This window comes from Bombus huntii, chromosome 10, assembly GCF_024542735.1.
Source record: "Bombus huntii isolate Logan2020A chromosome 10, iyBomHunt1.1, whole genome shotgun sequence".
NCBI classification, from domain to species: Eukaryota; Metazoa; Arthropoda; class Insecta; order Hymenoptera; family Apidae; genus Bombus; species Bombus huntii.
Genome location: NC_066247.1, coordinates 9,350,147 through 9,368,819, shown reverse-complemented (window position 1 = coordinate 9,368,819; position 18,673 = coordinate 9,350,147). Strand labels below are relative to the sequence as shown.

The 18,673-nt window shown below is 34.9% G+C and overlaps 1 protein-coding gene and 1 long non-coding RNA gene across 6 annotated transcripts; one reads left to right on the top strand and one right to left on the bottom strand.

Moving 5' to 3' along the window:
• Positions 1 to 5,915: 5,915 nt before the first annotated feature.
• On the top strand, positions 5,916 to 8,257 carry LOC126870179 (adrenodoxin-like protein 2, mitochondrial). 5 transcript variants are annotated; one of them, XR_007691185.1, is made up of 5 exons: positions 5,916 to 6,724; positions 6,855 to 7,045; positions 7,140 to 7,252; positions 7,417 to 7,549; positions 7,925 to 8,257. XR_007691185.1 is itself a non-coding variant. In XM_050627671.1 (4 exons), exons 1-4 carry the CDS (start codon positions 6,576 to 6,578, stop codon positions 8,013 to 8,015), a joined length of 486 nt encoding a protein of 161 aa, XP_050483628.1. In that variant the 5' UTR covers positions 6,213 to 6,575; the 3' UTR covers positions 8,016 to 8,257. The 5 variants fall into 5 exon arrangements, 1 of the variants encoding a protein (XP_050483628.1); XR_007691186.1 differs by having other exon boundaries at positions 6,091 to 6,724; positions 6,855 to 6,991; XR_007691184.1 differs by lacking the exon at positions 6,855 to 7,045 and having other exon boundaries at positions 6,216 to 6,580; positions 6,678 to 6,724.
• A 4,800-nt stretch (positions 8,258 to 13,057) lies between these two features.
• On the bottom strand, positions 13,058 to 15,863 carry LOC126870202 (uncharacterized). Its single transcript, XR_007691229.1, has 3 exons — positions 15,748 to 15,863; positions 14,996 to 15,081; positions 13,058 to 13,130 (listed from the first exon to the last, which is right to left on the bottom strand). It is a non-coding gene; the product is annotated as an uncharacterized LOC126870202 (long non-coding RNA).
• Positions 15,864 to 18,673: the final 2,810 nt, after the last annotated feature.

The following is an 18,673-nucleotide window of genomic DNA, read 5'->3' as shown; positions in this document are numbered from 1 at the left end:
CAATTTGAGCTGGTCCAGATCCGCACGCTAGCTGTGTTACCTAATAACTGGAAAAACCCCGAAGCCAACGTCGCCTGTCTACTGTTTATGGCCTGACTTCGTCGCAGTCTTTTGTCTACACGCTATCGATGGCTTCAGTGCTTGAGAAAACTAAAAAAGACCAGATGTAGAGTTTTCTTAGAAGTGGTAACCACTTCAACATCCTCCCTAAAACTCTACATCCCTACAAACAATTATCTCAAATTTACAAATTATCTCTTAATATTTTCTAACTCTTGTCGTAAATATCTGAAAATTAATTTGTCAATGCCTTCTCAAGTACATTTGCCAGCCGCCTTTCTCTTTTCCATACAAATTAATTTATTACACACACAAAAAAAAAACTAGAAGACTAAACAGATCATGTAGAGTTTTTCCTCTTTTTTTTTGAGAAGTAATAATCACTTCGACACCCTCCCTAAAAACTCTATATGTTTACAAACAATTACATCTTAATATCTTTTTTACTTTTCAAACCTAACTTTTTCCTTAAATATTCAAATCTCGGTTTTGGCAACGCCTTTGTATGTATATCCGCCAATTGCTCTTCGCTTGTTACATACGTTATATCAATTTCGCCTCTATTGTATAAATCTCGCAAGAAATGATATCTTACGTCAATATGCTTACTTCTTTGATGGAATTCTGGATTCTTAATTAATTTCACGGCACTAGTATTGTCTACACATAGCATATACTTAAGGATCTCTAATTTACATTCAAGAAATATTTTCTTTAGCCACATAATTTCTTTCGCTCCTGAGGCTGCACTGACATATTCAGCTTCTGTCGTAGATAAAGCTATACATTGTTGTCGCTTACATTGCCATGTGATGGCCGCATTCGCATACTTACATACAACGCCTGATGTCGACTTTTTTGTTTCTTTGTCGCCTGCATAGTCAGCGTCGCTAAAGGTTTCGAGACTGCCTGCTTTTGTATATAAGAGTCCCATGTCTGCGGTCCCTTTTATGTAGCGCAAAATTCGTTTGACTAATTTCCATTGATACTGGTTTGGATTCTCTAAGTGTCTCGCCGCTATATTTATTGCAAAACTAATATCTGGCCTACTTACGGTTTGTAAAAACATTAAGTTCCCTACGGCTTCTCTGTATGGTGCGTTACAATCATTATCGCCTATGTTACTTTCGTTCCAATTAGTCTCGATAGGTGTAGAAACACTGTTTGCCTCATTCATATTAAATTTTTCCAATATGTTTTCGATATACCTACTCTGATGAATGAATATTGAACCATCTTCTAATCTATTAATTTCAAGTCCAAGAAAACTCTTTACTTCTTTCGAACTCGTAATTTTGAATTCTTTATTTAAATCATCGAAGAATTTATCAATTAAAGATTCGTCTGAAGCTGCTACCAGTCCATCGTCTACGTATATGGTCATCAACATTAATTTGTCGTCTTCTGTATAAATATAAAAACAAGGATCTGCGTTACTCTGATAAAATTTTAAGTTCGAGATAAATTTTGTGAAACGTTCCGTCCAACATCTTGGAGACTGCTTTAAGCCATATAGGCTCTTTAGCAATTTACAAACCCGATTTGTACCATCATCATAACCTTTAGGTTGTTTCATATAAATATCTTCTTTCAGACTTCCATATAAGAATGCGGTTTTAATGTCGAACTGTCCGAGGTGTAAATTATTTTTGGCTGCAATACTGAGCATTAATCTAATTGTGTCAAACCGAGCAACGGGACTATATGTTTCCTTATAATCTATGCCTTCTTTCTGTGAACACCCTTTTATTACAAGTCGCGCTTTGTATCGTTCCGAGTTGTCCGGATTTAGCTTTATCGTTAAAACCCACCTATTGCTAAGTACCTTCTGATCTTTAGGTTTTTCTACAAGTATCCACGTCTTATTTTCATGGTGCGATTTCATTTCATCATTCATAGCTGTTTCCCATAACTCTTTCTTTTCGGATCTCATCGCTTCGTTAAAATCCACCGGTAATTTTTCCGCCACGTACGTTACTGGGTTACCATAAAAATCGGTTCGTTTGATCTTATCTCTATCTCTCAATTGTCTCACATTGTCGCTAGTTCCATGAGGTTGTTTTTCATGTTCACTCTCTGCACTTTCATACGTACATGCTCTATCGCTCTGCGCACTCACATCTTCGCGCTCGACAATTTTCGGTAAACTTAATTTTACGAATTTCGCATTTTCTAGTTCAGGCTTAAATATTACGTCACGGCTTAATATTACATTTTTTACTGTTGGCACGTACACTCGATACCCTCGTCCGTCATCTAAATAGCCTACCAAATATCCTTTGTTAGCCTTTTTGTCAAGTTTTGTCCTTTTCTCCGCAGGTATGTGAGCAAAGCACTCAGTACCGAAAACCCTAAACTTTTCTAAATTCGGCGGTTTCCCGTACCACAGTTCATATGGTGTTTTCTTATCTTGTCTTGTCGGCCCCGTCTTATTTATGACATGTACTGCTGTGTTCATGGCTTCGGCCCATAAGAACAGCGGTAGATTTGGTTTCGAATATAGCATCGACCGACCTGCCTCTACTATTGTTCTATTTTCCCTTTCTGCGACACCATTCTGTTCAGGAGTGTATGGGACGTTAATCGTGTGCCTAATTCCCTGACTTCTTAAAAATTCTTTGACTTCTTTATTTTGGAATTCTTTCCCTCCATCACTATGAATTTCTTTAATTTTATCCTTAAATTGATTTTCAACTTCTAGGCAAAAGGTTTTTAGTTTTTCAATTACTTCTGACTTACGTCGTAAGAAGTAAATCTTTGTGAATTTTGAAAAATCATCTTTAAATGTCAGAAAATACAGTTTCTTGCCTAATGACTCGACTTCCATAGGTCCACATACATCCGTATAAATAATTTCGCGAGGTTTAGTCGCCCGATTGATTTTCTCGTGAAAACTCGATCTATGCTGTTTCCCGTACGCGCAACCTTCACAGAAAAAGTTATTATCCTCTACAACTTTCATATTTGAATTCTTTAAGAATTCTTTAACATGTCTGATGTTCTGATGACATAGCCGTTCGTGCCATAACTGCAATGTGTCCGCGTTTGACTCCGCTCTATTGCTAAAATTACAAACTGACGGTATGATAACTCGCATATCTACTTTATACAAATTTCCGATAACAGAACCTCTTGCTATTATTTTCTGATTTTGTAAAAATATGCAATTGGTCCCTTCCTTTGAAATACAAAAATCTATGCCCCTTCTTGCGACAGATCTAATCGAAAACAGATTTCTTTTCATACCTGGTACGTATAGAACATCGTTCATTGTACATGTTACCCATTTGCCGTCCACAAAAGTCTCTACTCTGATTTTTCCTTTGCCGCACGCATCCATGAACGGACCATCGCCGATCTCTATCTTCACCGTGTTATCGAATTCTTCGAAAACGCTGAACCATTCCCGTCGTCCTGTCATGTGATCCGTAGCTCCTGAGTCGATTATCCAAACATCAGCGTTTGCCGTTTGTATCGCTGAGGTACTTCCTAATAGACCAATTCCGCTGTGATCCCGATTTTGGTTTCTAGGTTCCTGGTTGTCTCTATTGTTGCTTCTTTTGTTATTTTTAAAACAGTTTTTGCTGGTGTGGCCTTTCCTTTTGCATATAAAGCATCTAAAGCAATCCTTCTTTAGATGGCCAACTTTTCCACAGTTAAAGCAACTTGGTCCTTGTTTCTCGTATTCACGTTTACTTGACTGCTTCTGCTGTTCCCTTTTATAATTATTACCTTTTGTTACCAGTGCCACCGATGTTTCCTGGTCGTCTTTCTTCCATCTAATTTCTTCCGTCATCAGCCTGGTACTAAGCCTGTCTAAGGTCTTCTTTTCTTCTTCCACGGAATCCCACGCACTGTGAAAATGATCGAATTTGTTTGGTAACACCGATAAAATGCGTGTTATCAGCATTTTCTCGCCAATTTCACTCCCAAGGACTTTCATCTTCGCCGCTATGAGTTCCAACTTTGATAGGTTGTAAGAGACATTTTCAGATTCTTCCCATTTAAAATCGAAGAACTGCTTCTGGACCATATTTAAATTCTCATCCGACTTCATGTCATATACTGTATTCAGCTTTTTCCACATTTCATGTGCTGTCGTGCAACATAAAAGAAGATCCAACGGTTTCTTTCCTACTGAGGTCACGATTAATTTTCTCGCTAATCGATCTGCTTTCAAAAATCTTCCACGAGCGATTTCTTTCTCCGCGCTGTTACCTGGATGACACAAATTCCCTTCACACACGTTGATCAGGTCGTCATCTTCCTCCAAAAGTGTACGCATAACAAAACGCCACTGGAGCCAATTTTCTTCGCCGCGTAACATCTCGACCTTCGCACTTGCTGATTCCATTTTAGCACTATCCCTTATTTTACTAAGCACAACACTTTAACAATTTATTCATTTCACGTTGCTACCTTGCAATTTACAGCCCTGGGCCCATAACCTGTTGAGGTTATTCGGTGTGTAAACAGAGAAAACACGTGGATAAATTGTAAGGTAGAAAATATATTTAAATAGAAGTGTAATAAGTAAAAATACAATTTGAGCTGGTCCAGATCCGCACGCTAGCTGTGTTACCTAATAACTGAAAAACCCCGAAGCCAACGTCGCCTGTCTACTGTTTATGGCCTGACTTCGTCGCAGTCTTTTGTCTACACGCTGTCGATGGCTTCAGTGCTTGAGAAAACTAAAAAAGACCAGATGTAGAGTTTTCTTAGAAGTGGTAACCACTTCAACACGTGCCATTGTTTTCGTAAATTTTTGATATTATAGCTTCATAAGTTTCTCCATCCTCTGAGTGTATTGCACGATAAGGTGCTCCTATGATCCATTTCTATAGAGAGAAGATGTGTATACAAATAAATATAAGTAAATAGCAAAATAAAATAATTTGCTTCTTAATCAATATATTTAATAATATTCTGTATCAAATTTGTAATATTCTATCAAAATCACAACCTTGTGTAATTTACTTGCGTGTTTAGGCTGCTTAAGATTTTGTAGGTTTTCTTTCGGTTGAGAATTTCCAACATCCATTCCCATTCGCTTGATAACTTCTTCTTTTGCTAAATATATTGCTTTATCATATGCTTCTATTAATGCACTATCATCCCAAACATTATCATTGGCTGTGTCTGTATCCTTTTGAGATAGCAAATTATACGTTATTAATATTGATACAAGTATTTTATTATCAAACTATTGCAAATTATCATATATGTCATTTTTCAAAAATTGACTAAAAGGTAGTGGATACTGTTAATTACTATTATGCTAAGATCTTGTACTAAAATAATGTTAAAACCATTACGTTTCCATTACCATACATACGTTTCCATTTCCTCGTATAAAAAGAACATTCATATCATCTGCCATTTTAAAATAACATCATTTAAATATTGAATTTGCTTCTGAAATATTAATTTGTCTCATTTCTTTAACTCTAACACATTGTAAACAATGATGACATTATACCAACTATAATACTAAAAATCTATTCCCCATTCATTCGAAAGATTATTTTTTGAAGCAAGGTTAACATTGAATGTTCCCAAACTTCAATAACTGTACTTTACTTTCTTTACAATATGTAACAATATATTAGAATACTATAAAAAAATATTGTATGCACAAGAAACTGTTTATAGCGAAATAGCAAAAGAATTAATCACATATTATAACTAAAACGAGATTGTTAAGTAGATTATATTATACTGCATATGCGTTAGTGTTTCAGCTGGTAAATATAGTTTTTATATCTGAAGATAAATAAGATTTAATTCTATAAAATTGCATAATGAATTATACATATATCTATTACTATTCGCATTTCCCCTTAGTTGTATGTTGTCAATAGCATCAATCACGAACATATAAATAAATATAGAAGAAACCGTTCGGAAATGGAAAGGGAAAAATGAACATGGAAGACAAGAAAGTTTTCTTCATGTTTAGCGTATGCGTGATACGCTTTGAATGTCTCAGATAAAGATAAAGATACTCTGCTCATTTCTATTTGTTCCGCAGAACGAGAAATTTGTTGTCTTTCATATTGGTTTTTACGATTCAATTTTTGGGCAGTTTTCCCTAGCGAGTGTCGGTCCCTGTTTGATATAACCAGACCGTAATTTATACAGATATGTAATATAGATATATATTTGTAAAACTGAAATCAGATGAAATAAATGTTGCCTGAGGTTTTAAACGTTTAATAAAAACAATATTTCATTTGGAAAAAATGTAAGATATGTAAAATTACACATTGATCATTTTGCTGGTCTTGTATCATAAAACATGTGGCCCGAAGAGCACGTGTCCGGTAGGGATACGTCACTTGTGTTAGGAATCGTTTTATAACCTATCACAGTAAAGGAACGTCCCAGTATAGCAGCCGAAGAATGCCGTGAAAGTTTTTGCACAAAGTACAATTGATCTACAATTGATATTTTCCGCAATACTTATCTGGTGTTCGGACAGGGTGTCCCATACTCATGATATTTATGACAGTGGAATGGCGTTAGTAAATCAATTACAAAAATTTTCGAGATCAATTCTCGGTATTGCATCAAATTATTCAAAATATACGAGCAACACAACGTTGCCCTTTTTGCAGGCAACAAGAGGAATATCGACCACGCAACCACTTTCAGAAAAACAAGAGTAAGTGATACAAATTTTCTTGTGCTTTCCTTCTTTTTTTAATAGAATTTCAGTACTTACCTTCCAATATAAAATTGGTGTCAAAATAATAATGCTAATAATAATGTCTAAGAAATTTTTCTCTTTGTAGGAGTATAACATCTAGAAAAATAACATAGTATTAATAGAATAGTGTTAATAAGAACAACATTGACAGTGAACAACTAAAAATATAACACTGTTATAAATATATGATATACGAATTTTATTTATGTATTATTAAGACAAGTATATCTTATTTTTAAATTATTTCTATTATCATAAGTGATACATATAATTAAGGTATAATTAAGAGAAGATTAATTGAAGAAACACAAAAAATAAAGAAAATAATTATATTGAGATAATTTTTATCTTTCATAAATATTATTTTCAGAGTAAATATAACGTTTGTTAAAGCAAGTGGAGAGAGAATCAAAGCAAAAGGGAAAGTTGGAGATACTATATTAGACATAGTAGTAAATAATGAAATTGATTTAGGTGGATATGGTATGTTTTAAAGAAGCATAATTTACTTAATTTAAAATAAATAATTTTGAGGTAGAAAATATTTGAAAATTTTCATTTTTATCAAGTTTAATATTCTTATTATTTTTAACTTTTGATACTTTATTATATAAGTATGTTGTAATCTTAAAATATAATTGATATAGGTGCTTGTGAAGGAACATTAACTTGTAGTACGTGCCGTTTAATATTTTCGAAAGAAGTTTATGATGCACTTCCTGACAAACCAACAGATGAAGAATTAGACATGTTGGATTTAGCATATGAATTAACAGATACGTTATAATCAGTAATATTAATAATCAGTATCAAATCATTCACATTATTAATTCTATTACCTTTTAATATTTTATAAAGTGAATTTTTCTATTTAAATTTATGTAAAAACAGGTTAGTATTGGGTATTTCGAAATCTGCATCTCAATGTAGAATTTCAAATCGCTATCTCTGAATACTACGAAACTGAAATTATAATAAATTTTCATAGTTTTTTATTTATGACCCTATAATCATTACAAATCTATGTTGGAATTAGCATATTTACAATGTTGATTTTCAAATGGATAAATAGAAATCTTATTGTGTATTAGTATTAATTTGTATAGCAATAAATATATTTATTGACATATTCAGTTATATAATATTTAATTTCAGGTCACGGCTAGGCTGTCAAATAGTAATGTCTAAGGAACTAGATGGAATTGAGGTAAGAGTTCCATCAACAATTAATGATGCAAGAGCATAACTGAAATTATCTATAGGTTTTTGAAAATTTGTATACAATGTTATACATCTCTTGTTAAAAAACCCTTGTTATAATTATTAAAATATTGGTATTAAAAAAATATAATAAAGAATCTTGTGTTTAAATGTGAAGCTTATATATATACATATGTTATAGTATAATTGTAATTTTGATATTTGTACATTGCCATTGTAAAAAGCCTATCCAATTATGAAGAAAATATATCTTTTATTTTTAATATACAGGGTGTCAATTTTAAAACGTTCATCTAAATTATTTTCGTTACTATTAAAGATAAGAAGAAATTACTAAGGAAGACTTAAATGGTTTTAAGATGTGTACTTGGTTATGATAAAAAAGACTCTTGTGGAATAAATTTTGCAACTTCTGAAAGATTAGATAAAAGCTTAGAACCTAAAAAATAATTTGAAATTAATTTCGTTTAGACATACTGTTTGATTTCTTAGCTATGGGCAAGTTTAAAAGATCATCAAACTCATGGTCAACAAAACAACAGAAATGTACATGCAATGCTTTTTCGTTTCACAACAAGTTATCTGACACTATCATCATTTTCGTGGCACATGCAACATTATCGATTCAGTATAGTAATGTTTTGGATTAAAACAAATGTCTCGACATTGGAGCAAAATATTTCAACCTTTAAGGACTAAAATTAAAACTTATGAGTTTGTTTATAATTTTAATAGATTTTATTAATATTGTGTTTACTGGTTTATTAATTACAAGAAAGTTTGTAAAAGACTGAAGTTTTACGTAAAAAGTGCAAATATTCTTTCAACAAAATTAGTCAAATCACATCATTATTTATACATATTGTATATAAATAAAATATGCGGATATATTACTTTACCCTAGAATTAAAATTCAATAATATTGAAGAATCTTATTTATTCAGATTTTGTACATTATCGCTTCTAACCTCGGATAATAGAACAACAAATTAAATATTTTTAAACAAAAAACTTTGTTCCTTTGTTTGATTTCCCTTGCTCGCATTTCTTAACTACTTAGATATAAAATACTTACGTTTTCGAAAATTCATACTTCACAAGCTACTAAACGCTTTATCTGTTCAGAATAATTTATTGTTTTCATAACTAGGTACATACCAAATACATCTATTAAGTTGGTATTTCTCATAATTACCAGTACATAAAGCTAAAACACTTTTGTACTATGCTTGTTATACATGGATCTAACAAATAATTTAACTTGTGTATTGTCGTTTGTATATTTTGTTACGTGTAAAATATTCTATTTCTACACTACTTACAAGTTCGATAAAGTGTACATTACACATCGTGAAATTTACATATTTTCACTTGGTTACCCTGCCCAATTCGAATATAATTCAGAACGTATGTGCTATATTTATATATTCTGCATTTGTTTTGTATATTATGTACACTGATCTGATCTTTGTAAACGCGAGTTTTACGATATTAATGAGAAATTTGCCAATTTAATGGAAGTTGTTAATTTTTTCTGGCACGTTTCACGTTAGCAGACATGTTTCTTAAGTTACAGTCGAAAAGTGTTTTTATGTAAAAGAATAGGAATGATCAAGTTATTTTAAGATGACAAGATATTTCACGTCTTCTATTTAAATATAGCGTTAAATTTTAATTCCGTCAATTCGTATATACTCATACATCGAATTTCCTTTTCTCATGTCATTTCTTTTCTTTCATTTCACATTTAATTACAAAGATAAAGTGTAAGTACATTCCTCATAAAATTAATATCAAATGTCGCAAAATATACGAAAGTAAACTAAGAAGAGGGGTACATATTATTACACAAACTGTCGTTCATATTGCATATGTACATATGCAGTATAAAAACAATACTTTTTAGTTTTTAATCTCTTGTTTAAATAATCCTAATATCTAAATTTGTATCGGTCATTGATTCGATATAACTGCGTTTATTGGAAGTAATTAAGCTATAGCCTGCGCACAAGAGAAGAAGGAACAAACACATATAGTATACACGCTTAAATAACAAAATTAAGTCAGTTTACGTTCAATGTGAACTTGATCAAAGTTCCAGTCTCGAATTATAGAGTTTCTTACTATCAGTTTACAAAATTCGATATTACGATTATGTACCGTATTTGAAAAACATAAAATGCTTTGTTCAATTTTAAATAAAACTAATATTTACCAAAGCGAATACGAAAAAAATGTTATCATCAAACTCAATTTTCAATTATCAAACTTAATCCAGCACAAATACAAATGTTATTCGTGCTTTTTTACTTTTACTACTTTTCAACTCTCTATAGTTCGAGATTTGAGTTCCGCTAACTTTCTTTCTACTGCGCATGCGCAACAGGAAAACTTGAATTACACGTAATAGTCAAAAATTCGAAAATCTTATCCTTTCGTGGCAGCGAAAGTAACCTAGGACTAGAGGTTCCATAACATTAATAATAATAAGGCAATAATATTAATATTAATAATAATGTAATCGAGTATTACTAACAATATTAATAATAATAATAATAGTATGGTAATGGCAAGATACACGCGGGTATAAATTAATCATTCCTTTCGTAATATCTACGACGTCTTCGGGATATTCTTTAGAAATTACTTTATTTCTGGTCATATTCATTAACGAGCAACTTTTCTCTCTGTTTCTTATCACGATTTTTTTCACTTCATCACAATTGTACCGTTAGAAATTATTCAAAACATTGTTAAAATGTCCATGAAATATATGCAATTGCCGTATTGAATAAGCAAGTAATGAAGTTGCTGTGTCACTGAATAAAAGTGAAATCTCCAATGCGTGTGCTCAAGTATATAAGTTAAAAAAAGATTGGTACATCAATGCCTATTATTCTTAATCAATATTCATCATTTAACAATTAGGACCGAATTTTTACAAACCAACTCTAAACCACGACCCAATTTACAAATAAAAAGATCGATGTGTAAATTAACTATCAACTATTAATCTCCAATCCTATGTGAAGATATAATGTTCGGACCAAATTTCTAAACTAACGTGGACAATTCATGCGGACTATTGGTGGTTGCTGCGCTACTTAGATCCAATGTGGCAGCCGGAAGACCAGGACTGACGCTGCCGGTTGCTTCCCGTGGCAAATGCTGCGATCTATTTAGCTTATTTCCAGGACTCGGTGGCGATCTATCTGCTGGTGTATCCGGTGGCGTAACCACGTTTCTGTGTCCGCTCACGTTCAGATGATTGTGCGTCGCCGCGATCGGAGCTGGCGATGAGAGCAACAAGGGCGGTGGAGACATTGACACGTGTCGATGATGATGATGGTGATGATAGTGTTGGTACTGTGCAGCTCGGCCGTGCGTTGCGTGGCTGGTATTTAGTTGGTTCGTCACGGGCCTGACTTTCGTTGGGCAGCCAGCATGGTGGATGGTTAACGGGCCACGTAGTTGTTGTTGCTGTTGTAGCTGGTGCTGGTTCTGGTGCTGTTGCAGCTGCTGCTGACGCTGCAGCTGTACCGCCGCTTCGCACTGTTCGCGCGCTAACGCCTTCACGGCATTCGTCTTCTCCTACGAAATAAGAATGATAGGTTAGGTTGTAGTCAGGGGCCATAACAAATTAAAAAAGTTATAATATAAGAATTTACATTTTAGTTGAAATGATTCTAGTTACGAATAAGTATTAAAGATGATTCAAATCTTTTTCGTTGCCGATAACCATGGTGAAAACTCTTTTGGATTACTTTCAGCCATTGTCAATCTTATTGTCAATACTACATGCTTGAAGTAGAAGGAGGGGTACAGAGAAAAAGACTTTTTCTCAGCAAATATAATCGTTACTCAATTATTTTGTTCAACAGTTTTACAAATCTCCCAAAAATAAACGAGAATACGAAAATACACTGAATATCGTGTGTGTGGTTATTTATAAAATCCCCTTGAAATAGTTGCGATCGCGGATCACATAAACAAACGAACCTGTCATTCTACAGAGTATCTTTTTCGGTGAAATTATGCAAACGTAAATGTAACTTCGGTAGAACTCCTCGAGAACTTGTAAGCTTATATCACTCTGACCCAACCAGTCCACTCTAAAGTGTATAATTTATAAAAGGGGATTATATTAATACGCGGAGGATGTGGTAGGTGGTAAGTTTTGCATATGAATGTTCGTTGATACAACGAATGGTTAAATGGAGGTTTTCATGAATGTGATAAGGACTAGATCGAATGTTTTAACACTTATAACTAGAATGCGTATTTTTATACAAGATTGTAGTTTTACGAACATAATCAAAGAAATAAAATTTTAATCGAGATTTGTTTTCTTATATACGTATATTTTAGCGCATTTTATGCATTTTGCGCCATTTGCGTACTTTTCAATTTCACACGAATAAAATAAAGATCAGCAATATAATTATAACGCTTCTTAAAAATGTGAAAAATCCTGGTTTCCTAAAAGCTTGCAATTGATTTCAGAAAAATTTTTATGAACTCTACCAGATAAATTATGGTAACTCTGAAAACAAAATTTCACGATAAAATGATTTCCGAGTAAAATACACATAAAAGATGATTTAGACGTGTTTGAACGTGTTCGTTTTCTTTTTTAAAAGCGATATGTTCTTACCCTCTTCCACACGAAGACGTTATGGACCATTGCGCATCCACAAAACACGATGCCAAGGCCTATGAAAACCGACGTAACGATTGCCGGTGTGACACTAATTACCTCTCAGAGAAAAGACATCGACTCCCGACTGTCGGACGCCAACGCCGCGACGCATCTTAGTCCCCATCAGAGATAAGGCCCCAACCCCGACTTTCGGACTCCTTGGAATCCACACCAAACCCCCCAACATCCCCAAGCCAGGGTGTATATAAGCCGAGACTTCATCCAGCCCGGGGAGTTCTCGTTCTAGTTGCTGTTCTTGTACAACACCCTTTTCTCTGTTCAACGTTATTCTACTGTAAGTGTCAAAGTCATAATAAAGTTCGATAAAAGAGAATTAATAGTTGGGCTACGACTCAGCTTTCTTTTCTCTCGCAACCCAAGTATTCATTTTACGTGACACCGGCGTCGAATGAAACTGGATGAATGTATACAATATCATACCTGAAAGCATTGTTAGAGGATCATTATAACACGTATGCCATAACAAGCGGGACAAAGAATCAGCGCAAATACATATTCTCAATACATATAATTCTCGAAGCGTAAACTATATACATATGCTTTTCATTGAAATTTTCAATACTAGTGTTTATTCGACCAATCGCGGGGAGACGCAGTCGCGAGGAGAAACGTCAACGGGGGTCGTAAATCCCCGTTACGATTATAACAATCGACGCCACGAATTGATCGATCCCCTGATTTCCGTTGAGATAATAAGGGGTGATTGAGTTGGTATAACACTGGGATTCACAGTATTATAAAGTATGTATTTCCCAACACTTAGTTACACTGACATAGAGAAATAAATAGTTAACAACTTGTCGCACGAAGATGCGATAGATATGTACGCTAGAGCAGGGCTCTTCTAATGGAATTAATGTGTCAATGGACTTAGCCCTATGATATGTTGAGGAGAGAAGATGTATGTTCTACCACCGAGAACCGACAAAAGATGTGCGTGAAGTATGCGACTCTCGCTCTATGTGTAGACTGCCGCGTTAGGCGTTAGTTGGTAGACCGTCGCGTTAGGCGTTAGGCGTTAGTTGTTAGACCGTCGCGTTAGGCGTTAGTTGGGAGACTGTTTGTCGCTCTTTTGTTTAATACGGAAGAAAGTTCGGTGTGGGTGTGCCCCTGTGCCTAAAGAACGCGGATTCGTTGGTCCCACTTTCGTCAGGAAAAGTGAGGGTAACGAACCGCGGTGTCGATTGGTCATGCTGCACTACTGCTCGAAGGGATGAGTAGGGAGTCTTCTACCATCGTGGTGCGTAAATGACTGTGTGCGTGAGAAAAACCTAGCCTGTTTTATTACAGGGCTATTCGGGTTTTCCTAATGGGTGCATACCCGCTTTCTCCGTGTTTTAAAGGCGACTAATAAACCCAAGGACACCTCTAAAACCGACTGTGTTTCGAGCATATTTTTAGGCTTGCAATTCTTCAAGACAATCGGATTGAAGACATATGGCGAAACAATGCAGGAAAGTGAAAGTTATGGTGGGTCCTTAGGTTTATTGAGGGTCGAAGTGCCGTTACGCAGGTCGGTTGTTGTCCGGTCGCGCGGGCTGGCGAGCAGATGTTTTAGGCGTCGTAACAACTAGTCGCAAATTATTTTTCAATTAATTTATTATTTAAGTCTTTATATATCAATTCTCGACGAATAAATTACTTAAATTATAGAGAATCTATCTTCAGACAATAGAGAATTCAATATTTTTGGTCGTTAAGTAATTTACAAATTTCTAAAACGATTACGTTCGAAGTTTTGGACAGTATTTGAAGTTTCTAACATGACATTAAAAAAAAAAAATAAATAAATTTTATGATATAATTAAAAAAACGTTGTAGTCTATCATAATTTCTATTCCGTCAAATTTATTAAAACGCAGTTTTCTTCTGAACAGAGTCAAAATGTCCGTCTTGAATCGAGTTCAACAGCTTAACGATCGATCGAGCGAATGATAGCTGTGTAAACTAGCATGACACAACGTAAACTTTAGATTAGATCTCGATCCATCCACCAGCCGTATTCATGCATGACATGAATATTCTGTTTCAGCTCTTTATAAATTAATCTGTTAAAACTTCCCTAAAAGACGATCATTTTTATTTTTCTAAGAAAAATAATGACTATTCGGCGTTAAAATTAACTTTATTTCCATTGGATTTCTAAACTGATTTCATATACTCAGAGATAGTTCACAGTATCTTTTAGATTCATGCCTGAATTCAAGAAAAATTAAACGTACAACTTATGTACTAGTATCTTTCAAAAGGTTAAAGTTGACAGAATTGAAGGAATTGGTTCTTACCAGTTAGAAAGACGGGAATGCTAATGAAAAACCCTCCGACAGCACATATCCGGCTGATGGATGATTTTTGCAGGTACTTGTTACTCCTGAAACAGACAAAATTTGAAGTGAAAGTCAGTTTCACGATTCTATGATAATTGAGCGAAATATAAATGTTAAGGAAATTCGAGGATTTGGGAATACAAATTATTGACTATATTTCCCACACAACAGTTATACATCTATATTACTCTCTGAAGAACGTCTTGCACGCACGCTGGTCGCCAACCGACTATCCTAGATTCTTCTAACATCTGGCAACAGTCTTTTGTCTCCACTAAGTCCTTGACGCCCTCTAACCCTTACACACACACTCTCATGTACAGTGTAAATGTATCACTTCCCTAACAATAAAGGAACCAGTTTTTTGTTTAACAGCCAAGAATCTTTCAAAAATTCTACTGTAATTGATACTTCAAATATATTTAGTCAGACAAAGGATAATCATAATCGCAACGTTAATCTTAACTTTAATTCAAGGATCAAACAGTATCATTATACATATAAAAGTAAACATAAAGTCTATCCACATTATTGTTATTATTATTATTATATGTTATTCTATAATTGATTTTTATTTCTTTATTATCAATATTATTCTATTTTCTATAATGATTCAATTATAGATCTTATTTTTTGTCAATCATATTTCACTGAAAAGATCACTTTGAAAATAATCTAATAGTAAAAAATGAAAAATAATCTTTTTCTACCTTGTCTTCATTTTTTACAAACTCTGTCCACCGCCGTAAACCTATTAAATGCATGAAACGACAAAGCAAAGCTGCTTCACATAATTCCCCGCTCACGCAGTGTCAATCAGCTCACGACCGCAAATGATACTGCTAATTTCCAGCGACCACGAACGATTTCACCGTAATTGCCGGTGTGAAATTTACCAATACCTGCTCGAATTGGTCAATAATGGATAGAGCGCTCTTGCACACACTAATCTACCAACAAATAATATTGACTCAATTGAACAACAGCGCATAGATTAACGGACAAACCGCATGTTCCAAACAGATTTACAATCACGGCAGAAAATACATGCCGTTATAGATGTTTCCTGGTCAGGATTAATTTCCACGCGTTAAGAACATTGTAGCCGGAATCTAGGAAGAACTAGCACTTCCTGGAATAATACTATTGTGTCCTCGATGAATGTCTCTCCGCAATGCCCTCGAGTGAGTTGTTTTTGTCTTCGGTCGTACGACGTCCGGGATGAGAATTCGGGGAACGGTTTTGCGCTGCTTTAATACTCGCACAACCATCCATCCATGGGACTGCATCTTTTTAGGAGGACCAGTGATTAATCTTTTCCCACTCATTTTCATCTCTAATTTCTCATGAGGCTAAGATTCCTGCATCTGTTATCATAATAATTTATTAATACTATTAATAAATTGAGACAATTTTATACGTCGTATTTTGCGTTATAAGATGACTTGTAATTTGTAAAATTTACCTGTAAAATTCCTTTGTTTGTTTTACCGAAGCAATAGTTGGCATTTCTATACGACAATAAGAATTTGTTAATACTAATAATTTGTAAGGTTATCATGTTATCATTCTTCTAATGGATAGTATATCATTGAAACTTTTTTAATATTGAAACGCGATATTTTTTTGGAGAAGAAGTGCATAGTAGTAAAGAGTTGAATTCTACGGACGTAAAAAGTGGACATAACATTTTCTGTACATGGAGTCGCCTGGCCTAAACATTTTATGATTTCCGGGCAAAATACAGACGAATCCAGCGCTGATTTTAAAGTAGCTTCATCCAAATAAGCCACAATAAGAAATTCCCACGAAACAGTTGCGTTCATCCCCTTTCGAGGTCGCCGACCTCTTTGAATGCGTTTCAAGAGCGTCGTACCAATGAAACTTCGAGTTCTAAACTAATTTCTCAGCCTTTTCCGTTAAATTTAACCTTCCGCGTTAGTGTATTTCGGACGAGCTCCTATTTTACGCTTTCGTCGACTTCACCAACGTAACACGCAGCATCCGCAAGTAAAACTGTCTCTTAAATTTGATGTGACACCAATACACGACGAGAAGAATCACAATGCCATTTTTATTCCACTTCGTTAATTTTTCGTCATAAGGTTTAGCTGTAAATAGGATTAAAAAAATTTAGATTAACGAGGAATTTAAAATTGATCTGTTAAATCAACAATTTCCATTAGTTGTCAATAGATTTTATAAGCCTCAGATTACTGAGAAATTATACACATTGCAAAATATTTACCATTGGTTACCCACGCTACACGTAAATTTGATCAATCTACCAATGCACTAACACTGCAATAAATTTCTATTGCAACATTCCACGCTCCTTTGCCGCACCTTAAACTCCTCGCTAGATTTATTCCACCTTAAAGTGTCACATAACTCCTACGACACCGATATCAAATCTTAAACTCCACCAAATTCCAGAGAAACTTGATTTCGTCGAAAGTAAGAGATTAAACTTAAAAAGCAATTTATTTCATCTTTAAACTATCCCAAACTTCTTAAATATAATTTATATATGTCGGAGATAAGAGGACACCGGTGCCTTCCCTCTGAAACCTCGGGAAAATCCATAAAAACATTGTAATTAAAATCTACAGTTGTAACTAAACGATTTGCCGTCATTCTAACCAATTGTATTTGTTTGAGACTTGTGACAATGAGCTTGGGCTCAAGGCGACAATTAGTCGCCGAACGTAGCCGCGGTCAACGGGACGAACTCTCCATCTAACAATGGCATTGAGTAATCCTATAGCTCTCCTTAAAAGAAAGATTTGTAGCGGCACGTGGCAGTAAACATTCCAACGGTTTCTGTCCCGTAGCTTGCCACACGCAGATCCTATTCTCCGGGCAGGATGTTTACCAGATGTCGACGCGTCTCCACAGTACGTGATCGGCTAGCCCGAGGACCGTCATAAACACTAATATCTAGTTACCTAAAATCCTTCAACAGATACACAGTCTTTGTCCCAGTTACGGGAAGACAGGAGAGATCTATTTTTCCACGAACGACGTCTCCCACTAGCAACCCTCCCTCAAGAGCAGCTAGCATCCTTTTCTAACTACCGATATGGAGATTGGCCAATTAGCAGCAACGTCAATTTCCCTTACTTTCCGAACGTAGGATGTCCCCGACGAATCCGATGATCTCGTGTCCTTAGACACATCCCGTCATAGTTTTCCTCTAGGGTATCACCGGGACGGAAAGTCATTCTCTCTTGCGGTCTCATCGACAAAAAAAAGAGATTAACGCCAGCGACTATTAACACAGAATCCGACTTAGATCTTTGCGAGTGCGTACGGCTACCGTCCCGTTGTCCGCGGGTTCGTTATTGAACCTAGGATCATTGTCATTAGTTTCTCGAGTATCTAATTACCACGGTTACTTGTCCGGTTCTATGGTAATCGTATTTGCACTAGCCAATGTCTTCTCTATTGCATAACGACGACGTGTAATCCAAACGAAGATTCGCTTTACGCCCCTAACCCTAATTCTAATGTAAACCCGACATATGTATATATATATCGGAGATGAAAGAACACCAGAGCCTTTGGAATTTTGGATAATCCCGCAACATTGTAACCTAGAATCTACTATAGCTGTAATTGAACAATTGTAGTTAT

Excerpts from the sequence above, each read along its gene's own strand:
- LOC126870179 (XM_050627671.1), top strand. The coding sequence starts at position 6,576 with ATGGCGTTAGTAAATCAATTACAAAAATTTTCGAGATCAATTCTCGGT. Across the intron at positions 6,725-7,139 it reads CCACTTTCAGAAAAACAAGA|AGTAAATATAACGTTTGTTA; the intron begins GTAAGTGATACA and ends TATTATTTTCAG. Across the intron at positions 7,253-7,416 it reads AATTGATTTAGGTGGATATG|GTGCTTGTGAAGGAACATTA; the intron begins GTATGTTTTAAA and ends TAATTGATATAG.